Here is a 12,500-nt window from a genome sequence, read left to right on the forward strand (position 1 = left end):
AGACTGGTGTTGTGGGTTATGGTGTTGTGGGTTATGGTGTTGTGGGTTAAGGGTGTTGTGGGTCAGGGTGTTGTGGGTTAGGGTGTTGTGGGTTATGGTGTTGTGGGTTATGGTGTTGTGGGTTAGGGCGTTTTGGGTTATGGTGTTGTGGGTTAGGGTGTTGTGGGTTATGGTGTTGTGGGTTAAGGGTGTTGTGGGTTATGGTGTTGTGGGTCAGGGTGTTGTGGGTTATGGTGTTGTGGGTTATGGTGTTGTGGGTCAGGGTGTTGTGGGTTAGGGTGTTTTGGGATATGGTGTTGTTGTGGGTTAGGGTGTTGTGGGTTATGGTGTTGTGGTGGGTTAAGGTGTTGTGGGTTATGCTGTTGTAAGGGGGTTAAAGTGTTGTGGGTTATGGTGTTGTGGGTTATGGTGTTGTAGGTTATGGTGTCGTAGATTATGGTATTGTAGGTTAAGGGTTATGGTGTTGTAGGTTAAGGGTTATGGTGTTGTGGGTTAAGGGGTCGTAGGTTAAGGGTTAGGGTTAAGTCTGCATGGTAAAGAGTTGAACTTACGTCCACTGTGAGGGCGGAGGCAGGCACTGCAGGGTACTGAGGAATGTAGGCTCCTTGCATTGGAGCAGCTGCTGCAGACAAGTACTGCTGTTAGAGAGCAGGAAAAACACCTGGATATTACTCATTTAGCAGACGCTCTCATCCAGAGTCACTTACACTCAATGCATTGCCTCTAGTAAAGATGAGGTCAAGCCTGTTTCCGTGTGAGCTGGATACGACTGGGAAAGAGCGAGGCAAGGAGGCAAGGAGGCATGGAGGCATGGAGGCATGGAGGCAAGGAGGCATGGAGGCATGGAGGCATGGAGGCATGGAGGCAAGGAGGCATGGAGGCATGGAGGCATGGAGGCATGGAGGCAAGGAGGCAAGGAGGCATGGAGGCATGGAGGCATGGAGGCAAGGAGGCAAGGAGGCAAGGAGGCATGGAGGCAAGGAGGCAAGGAGGAAAGGAGGCATGGAGGCAAGGAGGCAAGGAGGCATGGAGGCAGGGAGGCATGGAGGCAAGGAGGCAAGGAGGCATGGAGGCAAGGAGGCATGGAGGCAAGGAGGCATGGAGGCAAGGAGGCAAGGAGGCATGGAGGCAAGGAGGAAAAAGAAGGAGTTGAAAATAAATTAATCGAAGGCAGACGTCGGGAGGTTGATGTCGCCAAGTACGAAGATCAGTGAGCCGTCGTCAGGAAATGAGTTTATCAAGATGTCAAGCTTATTAAAATAACTCTAAAGGACACCTGGTGGGTGATAGACGACACAGCAAGATTACAGTCAGACTTACGGTTCCTGTGTTTCCCAGGGACATGTGGTTAATCTGCTGTGTTATAGGACCCATCATACTGGAGGGCTGCATGGGCATGGAGAGGTCCATAGCTGGGGTTATCACAGCACCCTGGTGGATGGAGGGGAGAGAGAGAGAGAGAGAGATACCGAGAGAGAGAGAGAGAGAGAGAGAGAGAGAGAGAGAGAGAGAGAGAGAGAGAGAGAGAGAGAGAGATACAGAGAGAGAGAGAGAGAGAGAGAGAGAGAGAGAGAGAGAGAGAGGAGAGAGAGGAGAGAGAGGAAAGAGAGGAAAGAGAGAGGAAAGAGAGAGAGAGAAGTGGGAGAGAGACAGAGAGAGAGAGAAGTGGGAGAGAGACAGAGAGAGAGAGAGAGAGAGAGAGAGAGAGAGAGAAGTGGGAGAGTGAGAGAAGTGGGAGAGAGAGAAAGAGAGAGAGAAGTGGGAGAGAGAGAAAGAGAGGGAGAAGTGGGAGAGAGAGAGTGAGAGAGTGAGTGAGACACTACTGACAGGTCAACACTACTGACAGGTCAACACTACTGACAGGTCAATACTACTGACAGGTCAACACTACTGACAGGTCAACACTACTGACAGGTCAATACTACTAACAGGTCAACACTACTGACAGCTCAACACTAATGACATGTCAACACTACTGACAGGTTTAACACTACTGATAGGTCTAACACTACTGACAGCTCAACACTACTGACAGGTCAACACTACTGATAGGTCTAACACTACTGACAGGTCAACACTACTGACAGGTCTAACACTACTGACAGGTCAACACTACTGACAGGTCAACACTACTGACAGGTCAACACTACTGACAGGTCAACACTACTGATAGGTCAACACTACTGACAGGTCAACACTACTGACAGGTCAACACTACTGACAGGTCAACACTACTGACAGGTCAACACTACAGACAGGTCAACACTACTGACAGCTAAGGTCAGACTGATCTGACAGAACTCTTATTCAGATCACGAAGTAGTTACCACATGAGATTAGACCGTTTTACAGTAAGTTTATTTTTAATCAGAAAAAATATACAGTTTTTCACATAACAAAATGCATTGCATTTGAAACAAATAACTTTTCTTATGGTGAGATTTTCCCAATACAGCACACTCCTCGTGTAAGAATAACAACCATGATTCACCCTTGATAATTAATTCTTATAGAATGTATTCTTAATGAATTGATTCTTATAGAATGTATTCTTAATTGATTCTTATAGAATGTATTCTTAATTGATTCTTATAGAATGTATTCTTAATTGATTCTTATAGAATGTATTCTTAATTGATTCTTAAACAATGTATTCTTAATTGATTCTTAAACAATTCATCCTTAATTGATTCTTATAGAATGTATTCTTAATTGATTCTTAAACAATGTATTCTTAATTGATTCTTAAACAATTGATTCTTAATTGATTCTTAAATAATGTATTTTTTATTGATTCTTATAGAATATATTCTTAATTTATTCTTAAAGAATGTATTCTTAATTTATTCTCTAACAATTGATTCTTAATTGATTCTTATAGAATGTATTCTTAATTGATTCTTAAACAATTGATTCTTAATTGATTCTTAAACAATTGATTATTAATTGATTCTTATAGAATGTATTCTTAATTGATTCTTATAGAATGCATTCTTAATTGATTCTTATAGAATGTATTTTTTATTGATTTTTAAAAAATTGATTCTTAATTGATTCTTAAACAATTGATTCTTAATTGTTTCTTATAGAATGTATTCTTAATTGATTCTTATAGAATGTATTCTTAATTGATTCTTATAGAATGTATTCTTAATTGATTCTTATAGAATGTATTCTTAATTGATTCTTAAACAATTGATTCTTAATTGATTCTTAAACAATGTATTATTAATTGATTCTTAAACAATTGATTCTTAATTGATTCTTATAGAATGTATTCTTAATTGATTCTTATAGAATGTATTCTTAATTGATTCTTATAGAATGTATTCTTAATTGATTGTTATAGAATGTATTCTTAATTGATTCTTATAGAATGTATTCTTAATTAATTCTTATAGAATGTATTCTTAATTGATTGTTATAGAATGTATTCTTAATTGATTCTTATAGAATGCATTCTTAATTGATTCTTAAACAATTCATCCTTAATTGATTCTTATAGAATGTATTCTTAATTGATTCTTATAGAATGTATTCTTAATTGATTCTTATAGAATGTATTCTTAATTGATTCTTATAGAATGTATTCTTAATTGATTCTTAAACAATTGATTCTTAATTGATTCTTAAACAATTTATTATTAATTGATTCTTAAACAATGTATTCTTAATTGATTGTTATAGAATGTATTCTTAATTGATTCTCATAGAATGTATTTTTTATTGATTTTTAAACAATGTATTCTTATTGATTCTTAATTAAAAGGGAAGCACATAGCGTAGGGATATTTCAGTCCTGTAGTTTCTAAAAAATGATGTGTGTATTATCTTAACCCCCAAAATGACCTCCTGATAATGTCCACTGAACTGACACATGTTTTACACACACACACACACACACACACACACACACACACACACACACACACACACACACACACACACACACACACACACACACACACACACACACACACACACACACACACAAACACATATATACGCTGTAACATACATACACACACACACACACACACACACACACACACACACACACATATATATGCTGTAACATACATACACACACACACACACACACACACACACACACACAGGGATTACTTCACTTTCAGAGACACTTTGGATTGGCAGATCTGAATACCAGGGTTGTTGCCATTAGCCACATTCCCAATATTAAAGTATGGGAACAGTCTCTCAGTAGATCTGACTTTAAGAGTGTAGATAGGTGTCATGTATTTGGGGTCGTAGAAGTACACCTCCCCTCTGTTGTAGTCCAGCTGCACTCTGATCCTCTGGGGTCTCCTCTTCAGAGCGATGATGTCACCTCCTCCCCCTATGTACTTCCCACCGTGCTGCGATATACACCACATTCCATTCTTTGGTGTCGCATCACGCTCCCGCTTCCTGTCAATGGACTCTTTAGCCACGCCCAAAACCCAGTCAGGATGGTCCCCCACCTCCAGCTCCCAGCTGTGTATTCCTGAGCTGAACCCCTCGGAGCCAAGAACATTTGTGTACCTCATGAATCGCTCTGGGTTGTTAACGAACTGCTGGGACGTGCCTGGTCTTCTCACACTGGTCAGATCATCAGTCAGAGAGAGACTGGGATGTGCAGTGTTTGGGTCCAGAATCACAGGAGTATATTTGAGGATCCCCAGCATCTTCTCCCAGACTCTGAACTGCAGGTTGCCCAGGTGTTTGGCCTTGTCTATCAGAACTCCTGAGACCAGCTGTGGATCCAGCAGTGTGTATTGGGATCTTACCTTTGTGGTCCTGAAGTTCTGCAGGAATGAGATGTCTTCATCTTTCAGCTCCTCCTCTATGGTTCTGATTGCATCTGAAAGGTATGATATCTTTCTGCTCATCTCGTCAATCTTCTTCCTCATCATCTGACTCTTCTGCTCCTCTTCCTCCCTCAGTGCAGCTATCCTGGCTGCCTCTTCATCTCGTAGAAACTGATGAAGCTTCTCAAACTCTTTCCTAATCTGTTTCTCTGTGTGCTGGACCTGACTCTTCATGTGTTCTGCTGTTTTATCACAGGCTAGTTTAACGTTGTTAAAGACCTCTAGGTTCTTCTGTAAAGGCTTCAGGGCGGTGTGGAGTTCCTCCTTAAGGTCCTGGACAACCTCGTCTACGGGGACACAGTCGTGAGATTTATGTACTTTTGAATCTCGACACACCAAGCAGACGGGCTGTTTGTCCTTCAGACAGAAGAGTTTGAATTTCTCACCGTGCAGACTGCAGAGCACCTCCGAGCCAGATGAAGCTCTCTGACTGCCGTCCTGTATCTCAGAGCCAGATGAAGCTCTCTGACTCCCGTCCTGAATCTCAGACCCAGATGAAGCTCTCTGACTCCCTTCCTGTATCTCAGACCCAGCGGAAGCTCTCTGCCTTCTCTCCTGTAAGAAGGCCTCACACGCGTCATTTAACGCCAGGTTACGAGGAGGTTGAGTCATAGCTACGGGAAATCTTCTCCTACAAACTGGACATTTCCAAGGTTTCTTATCTGCCCAGTATTCCTGCTGACAGACTTCACAGAAGCTGTGGCCACATGCCAGGACGACGGGATCCCTGAAGACGTCACAGCAGATGGGACAGGAGAACCTGTCCTCTGGTAGAGATGATCCGGATGCCATTATCTCACACCGCTGCCTCTCCTCGTTCTGTAACAGCTTCTGTACTTCACTCTCCACTCAAATACAGTCCCAAATCCACCCCCAAAGAAAAGGTGAAGCTGCACTTGGAGATGACAGTTCTGACGATGGTTATGTCCTTCTAATATCTCTCGGGTCTTACCCACATGAATCCAAATGAACACCGTAGAGCTCAACGGTTAACAGTAGTGAGCTGTACTCAGCTCGGCCCCTCAGAGTTTACAGACAACCAAAAGTGGTTAGACAAGTAAGTTGTGTGTTTCAGTTGACGCCGACGAAAACCCTGATCAGCCAATCAGCGATGACGTTTGATGTCAGTTGCCTTTTGGTTATCAAGGAGCCTTTTATTCACGCAGGAAAACGATTGGTTGAACTTGTGTAGTGGTGTAACCATAGGAGAACGATTGGTTGAACTTGTGTAGTGGTGTAACCACAGGAGAACGATTGGAATGTAATAGCTGTTATATATAATGACTTTAAGTTTATTTTTAATGGTATCGGTCAGCTCAAAACATACAGGGAATGATCACACCTCTGTTGGTACTAGTGACAACAACAAACAGTAACTCCCTGTTGACACCACAGTAAGGTGGGTGGCTTGGATCTCCTATCCTTGTGGGGACCTAAAAGCCTCAGGAATTCCCCACAAGTAAGGTAAAACAAGGAACATATGCTCTCTCCTGGGGGCCGTTTTTTAAGTCCCCATGAGGACAAAGACTTTTTAAGTTTAGGGGTTTGGATTAGAATTAGGGTTCGGGTAAAAGGTTAGGGGTTAGGGTTAGGGTTATAGGTTAGGGTAAGGGTTCTTTTAAGGGTTATTGTTTAGGGTTAGGGTTGTGTGCGTGTGTGTGTGTGTGTGTTTGTGTATGGGTATGTGTGTGTGTGTGTGTGTGTGTGGGTATGTGTGTGTGTGTGTATGTGTGCGTGTGTGTGTGTGGGTATGTGTGCGTGTGTGTGTGTGTGTGTGTGTGTGTGAGTGTGTGTGTGAGTGAGAGAGAGAAATAGAGAATATTACACACGACACCAAGACCAGAGGTAGATCACATGACACCTAGACCAGAGGTAGATCACATGACACCTAGACCAGAGGTAGATCACATGACACCTAGACCAGAGGTAGATCACATGACACCTAGACCAGAGGTAGATCACATGACACCAAGTCCAGAGGTAGATCACATATCAAGACCAGAGGAAGTCCCACCAGGCCAGGACCAGAGTGGCTGAAGGAGGTCTCACCAGGCCAGGATCATAGTGGCTGAAGGAAGTCTCACCAGGCCAGGATCATAGTGGCTGAAGGAAGTCCCACCAGGACAGGATCATAGTGGCTGAAGGAGGTCTCACCAGGCCAGGATCATAGTGGCTGAAGGAGGTCTCACCAGGCCAGGATCATAGTGGCTGAAGGAAGTGCCACCAGGCCAGGATCATAGTGGCTGAAGGAGGTCCCACCAGGCCAGGACCATAGTGGCTGAAGGAGGTCTCACCAGGCCAGGACCATAGTGGCTGAAGGACTTTTTAAGAAAGATCTCAGGATGCACCGCCCAAATGGGACTCTGTTCCCTATATAGTGCACTACTTTTGACCAGGGCCCATAGGGAATGTAGGGACGGATTACAGAATGTTGGGATAGAATACAGAATGTAGGGATGTAATACAGAATGTAGGGATAGAATACAGAATGTGGGATGGAATACAGAATGTAGGGATAGAATACAGAATGTAGGGATGTAATACAGATTGTAGGGATGGAATACAGAATGTGGGATGGAATACAGAATGTAGGGATGGAATACAGAATGTAGGGATAGAATACAGAATGTAGGGATAGAATACAGAATGTAGGGATGGAATACAGAATGTAGGGATGGAATACAGAATGTAGGGATGGAATACAGAATGTAGGGATGGAATACAGAATGTAGGGATGGAATACAGAATGTAGGGATAGAATACAGAATGTGGGATGGAATACAGAATGTAGGGATGGAATACAGAATGTAGGGATGGAATACAGAATGTAGGGATGGAATACAGAATGTAGGGATGGAATACAGAATGTAGGGATGGAATACAGAATGTAGGGATGGAATACAGAATGTAGGGATAGAATACAGAATGTAGGGATGGAATACAGAATGTAGGGATGGAATACAGAATGTGGGATGGAATACAGAATGTAGGGATGGAATACAGAATGTAGGGATGGAATACAGAATGTAGGGATAGAATACAGAATGTAGGGATAGAATACAGAATGTAGGGATAGAATACAGAATGTAGGGATGGAATACAGAATGTGGGATGGAATACAGAATGTAGGGATGGAATACAGAATGTAGGGATGGAATACAGAATGTAGGGATGGAATACAGAATGTAGAGATGGAATACAGAATGTGGGATGGAATACAGAATGTAGGGATGGAATACAGAATGTAGGGATGGAATACAGAATGTAGGGATGGAATACAGAATGTAGGGATGGAATACAGAATATATTGTGCCATTTAGGACGTAGTCCAGACCGCTACAGTTCAGTAGCTCCAGTCAGACAAAGAGGAGAAGCTCAGAGATCCCTAACCTGCTGCTAATGTTTGCTGATCTCTGTAAACCAGCTATAACAGCAGACACTGAGGTTAGTGGACACTAGATAACAAGGTGATCTCTATAAACCAGCTATAACAGCAGACACTGAGGTATGTGGACACTAGATAACAAGGTGATCTCTATAAACCAGCTATAGCAGCAGACACTGAGGTAAGTGTACACTAGATAACAAGGTGATCTCTGTTAACCAGCTATAGCAGCAGACACTGAGGTAAGTGGACACTAGATAACAAGGTGATCTCTGTTAACCAGCTATAACAGCAGACACTGAGGTGAGTGGACACTAGATAACAAGGTGATCTCTGTTAACCAGCAGGAGGGAGACACTGAGGTGAGTGGACACTAGATAACAAGGTGATCTCTATAAACCAGCTATAACAGCAGACACTGAGGTAAGTGGACACTAGATAACAAGGTGATCTCTGTAAACCAGCTATAACAGCAGACACTGAGGTAAGTGGACACTAGATAACAAGGTGATCTCTATAAACCAGCTATAACAGCAGACACTGAGGTAAGTGGACACTAGATAACAAGGTGATCTCTGTAAACCAGCAGGAGGGAGACACTGAGGTGAGTGGACACTAGATAACAAGGTGATCTCTATAAACCAGCTATAGCAGCAGACACTGAGGTAAGTGGACACTAGATAACAAGGTGATCTCTGTTAACCAGCAGGAGGGAGACACTGAGGTAAGTGGACACTAGATAACAAGGTGATCTCTATAAACCAGCTATAGCAGCAGACACTGAGGTAAGTGGACACTAGATAACAAGGTGATCTCTGTAAACCAGCAGGAGGGAGACACTGAGGTGAGAGGACACTAGATAACAAGGTGATCTCTGTTAACCAGCTATAGCAGCAGACACTGAGGTAAGTGGACACTAGATAACAAGGTGATCTCTGTAAACCAGCAGGAGGGAGACACTGAGGTAAGTGGACACTAGATAACAAGGTGATCTCTATAAACCAGCTATAACAGCAGACACTGAGGTAAGTGGACACTAGATAACAAGGTGATCTCTGTTAACCAGCAGGAGGGAGACACTGAGGTAAGTGGACACTAGATAACAAGGTGATCTCTATAAACCAGCTATAACAGCAGACACTGAGGTAAGTGGACACTAGATAACAAGGTGATCTCTGTAAACCAGCTATAACAGCAGACACTGAGGTAAGTGGACACTAGATAACAAGGTGATCTCTGTAAACCAGCTATAACAGCAGACACTGAGGTGAGTGGACACTAGATAACAAGGTGATCTCTGTTAACCAGCAGGAGGGAGACACTGAGGTAAGTGGACACTAGATAACAAGGTGATCTCTATAAACCAGCTATAACAGCAGACACTGAGGTAAGTGGACACTAGATAACAAGGTGATCTCTATAAACCAGCTATAGCAGCAGACACTGAGGTAAGTGGACACTAGATAACAAGGTGATCTCTGTTAACCAGCAGGAGGGAGACACTGAGGTTAGTGGACACTAGATAACAAGGTGATCTCTGTAAACCAGCTATAGCAGCAGACACTGAGGTAAGTGGACACTAGATAACAAGGTGATCTCTATAAACCAGCTATAGCAGCAGACACTGAGGTAAGTGGACACTAGATAACAAGGTGATCTCTGTAAACCAGCTATAACAGCAGACACTGAGGTAGGTGGACACTAGATAACAAGGTGATCTCTGTAAACCAGCTATAACAGCAGACACTGAGGTAAGTGGACACTAGATAACAAGGTGATCTCTGTAAACCAGCTATAACAGCAGACACTGAGGTAAGTGGACACTAGATAACAAGGTGATCTCTATAAACCAGCTATAACAGCAGACACTGAGGTAAGTGGACACTAGATAACAAGGTGATCTCTGTAAACCAGCTATAGCAGCAGGAGGGAGACACTGAGGTAAGTGGACATTAGATAATTGCATAGTAGCACCTCTCTCTCTCTCTCTCTCTCTCTCTCTCTCTCTCTCTCTCTCTCTCTCTCTCTCTCTCTCTCTCTCTCTCTCTCTCTCTCTCTCTCTCTCTATATATATATATATATATATATATATATATATATATTTCTCTATCTCAGTGTGTCTCTCTCTCTCTATATATATATACAGTGCCTTGCGAAAGTATTCGGCCCCTTGAACTTTGCGACCTTTTGCCACATTTCAGGCTTCAAACATAACGATATAAAACTGTATTTTTTTGTGAAGAATCAAAAACAAGTGGGACACAATCATGAAGTGGAACGACATTTATTGGATATTTCAAACTTTTTTAACAAATCAAAAACTGAAAAATTGGGCGTGCAAAATTATTCAGCCCCCTTAAGTTAATACTTTGTAGCGCCACCTTTTGCTGCGATTACAGCTGTAAGTCGCTTGGGGTATGTCTCTATCAGTTTTGCACATCGAGAGACTGAATTTTTTTCCCATTCCTCCTTGCAAAACAGCTCGAGCTCAGTGAGGTTGGATGGAGAGCATTTGTGAACAGCAGTTTTCAGTTCTTCCCACAGATTCTCGATTGGATTCAGGTCTGGACTTTGACTTGGCCATTCTAACACCTGGATATGTTTATTTTTGAACCATTCCATTGTAGATTTTGCTTTATGTTTTGGATCATTGTCTTGTTGGAAGACAAATCTCCGTCCCAGTCTCAGGTCTTTTGCAGACTCCATCAGGTTTTCTTCCAGAATGGTCTTGTATTTGGCTCCATCCATCTTCCCATCAATTTTAACCATCTTCCCTGTCCCTGCTGAAGAAAAGCAGGCCCAAACCATGATGCTGCCACCACCATGTTTGACAGTGGGGATGGTGTGTTCAGCTGTGTTGCTTTTACGCCAAACATAACGTTTTGCATTGTTGCCAAAAAGTTCAATTTTGGTTTCATCAGACCAGAGCACCTTCTTCCACATGTTTGGTGTGTCTCCCAGGTGGCTTGTGGCAAACTTTAAACGGCACTTTTTATGGATATCTTTAAGAAATGGCTTTCTTCTTGCCACTCTTCCATAAAGGCCAGATTTGTGCAATATACGACTGATTGTTGTCCTATGGACAGAGTCTCCCACCTCAGCTGTAGATCTCTGCAGTTCATCCAGAGTGATCATGGGCCTCTTGGCTGCATCTCTGATCAGTCTTCTCCTTGTATGAGCTGAAAGTTTAGAGGGACGGCCAGGTCTTGGTAGATTTGCAGTAGTCTGATACTCCTTCCATTTCAATATTATCGCTTGCACAGTGCTCCTTGGGATGTTTAAAGCTTGGGAAATCTTTTTGTATCCAAATCCGGCTTTAATCTTCTTCACAAAAGTATCTCGGACCTGCCTGGTGTGTTCCTTGTTCTTCATGATGCTCTCTGCGCTTTTAACGGACCTCTGAGACTATCACAGTGCAGGTGCATTTATACGGAGACTTGATTACACACAGGTGGATTGTATTTATCATCATTAGTCATTTAGGTCAACATTGGATCATTCAGAGATCCTCACTGAACTTCTAGAGAGAGTTTGCTGCACTGAAAGTAAAGGGGCTGAATAATTTTGCACGCCCTATTTTTCAGTTTTTGATTTGTTAAAAAAGTTTGAAATATCCAATAAATCTTGTTCCACTTCATGATTGTGTCCCAGTTGTTGTTGATTCTTCACAAAAAAATACAGTTTTATATCTTTATGTTTGAAGCCTGAAATGTGGCAAAAGGTCGCAAAGTTCAAGGGGGCCGAATACTTTCGCAAGGCACTGTATCTATATATATATTTCTCTATCTCAGTGTGTCTCTCTCCCTCCCTCTGTATCTATATATATGCATATATATTTCTCTATCTCAGTGTGTCTCTCTGTTTCTCTCTATATCTATATATATATTTCTCTATCTCAGTGTGTGTCTCTCTCTCTCTATATATATATATATTGCTCTATCTCAGTGTGTGTCTCTCTCTCTCTATATATATATATATTTCTCTATCTCAGTGTGTGTCTCTCTCTCTCTATATATATATATATTTCTATCTCAGTGTGTGTCTCTCTCTCTCTATATATATATATATTTCTCTATCTCAGTGTGTGTCTCTCTCTCTCTATATATATATATATTTCTCTATCTCAGTGTGTCTCTCTCTCTATATATACATATATATATTTCTCTATCTCAGTGTGTCTCTCTCTCTATATATACATATATATATATTTCTCTATCTTAGTGTGTCTCTCTCTCTATATATATATC

At 42.1% G+C, this 12,500-nt stretch overlaps 2 protein-coding genes across 8 annotated transcripts in view; both read right to left on the bottom strand.

Annotated features, from left to right (window-relative positions):
* LOC139396210 (RNA-binding motif, single-stranded-interacting protein 3-like) overlaps positions 1-12,500 on the bottom strand; it is a 30,555-nt gene that overhangs the window by 2,225 nt on the left and 15,830 nt on the right. Inside the window, exons 3-4 of the mRNA XM_071143344.1 lie at positions 1,321-1,431; positions 552-638 (exon numbers count right to left, since the gene is read on the bottom strand). Coding sequence (XP_070999445.1) covers positions 552-638; positions 1,321-1,431 — 198 coding nt within the window. The remainder of the gene's footprint in view (positions 1-551; positions 639-1,320; positions 1,432-12,500) is intronic.
* Positions 4,110-5,660, bottom strand: LOC139396207 (nuclear factor 7, brain-like). Of its 7 annotated transcripts, XM_071143343.1 has the most exons (3): positions 5,398-5,660; positions 5,339-5,345; positions 4,110-5,273 (listed from the first exon to the last, which is right to left on the bottom strand). In XM_071143343.1, the coding sequence occupies exons 1-3, from the start codon at positions 5,658-5,660 to the stop codon at positions 4,122-4,124; spliced, it is 1,422 nt and encodes a 473-aa protein (XP_070999444.1). In that variant the 3' UTR covers positions 4,110-4,121. The 7 variants fall into 7 exon arrangements, with proteins under 7 accessions (XP_070999444.1, XP_070999442.1, XP_070999441.1 ...); XM_071143341.1 differs by lacking the exon at positions 5,339-5,345 and having other exon boundaries at positions 4,110-5,292; positions 5,416-5,660; XM_071143340.1 differs by lacking the exon at positions 5,339-5,345 and having other exon boundaries at positions 4,110-5,298; positions 5,416-5,660.

This window comes from Oncorhynchus clarkii, unplaced genomic scaffold, assembly GCF_045791955.1.
Source record: "Oncorhynchus clarkii lewisi isolate Uvic-CL-2024 unplaced genomic scaffold, UVic_Ocla_1.0 unplaced_contig_12584_pilon_pilon, whole genome shotgun sequence".
Lineage (NCBI taxonomy): Eukaryota > Metazoa > Chordata > Actinopteri > Salmoniformes > Salmonidae > Oncorhynchus > Oncorhynchus clarkii.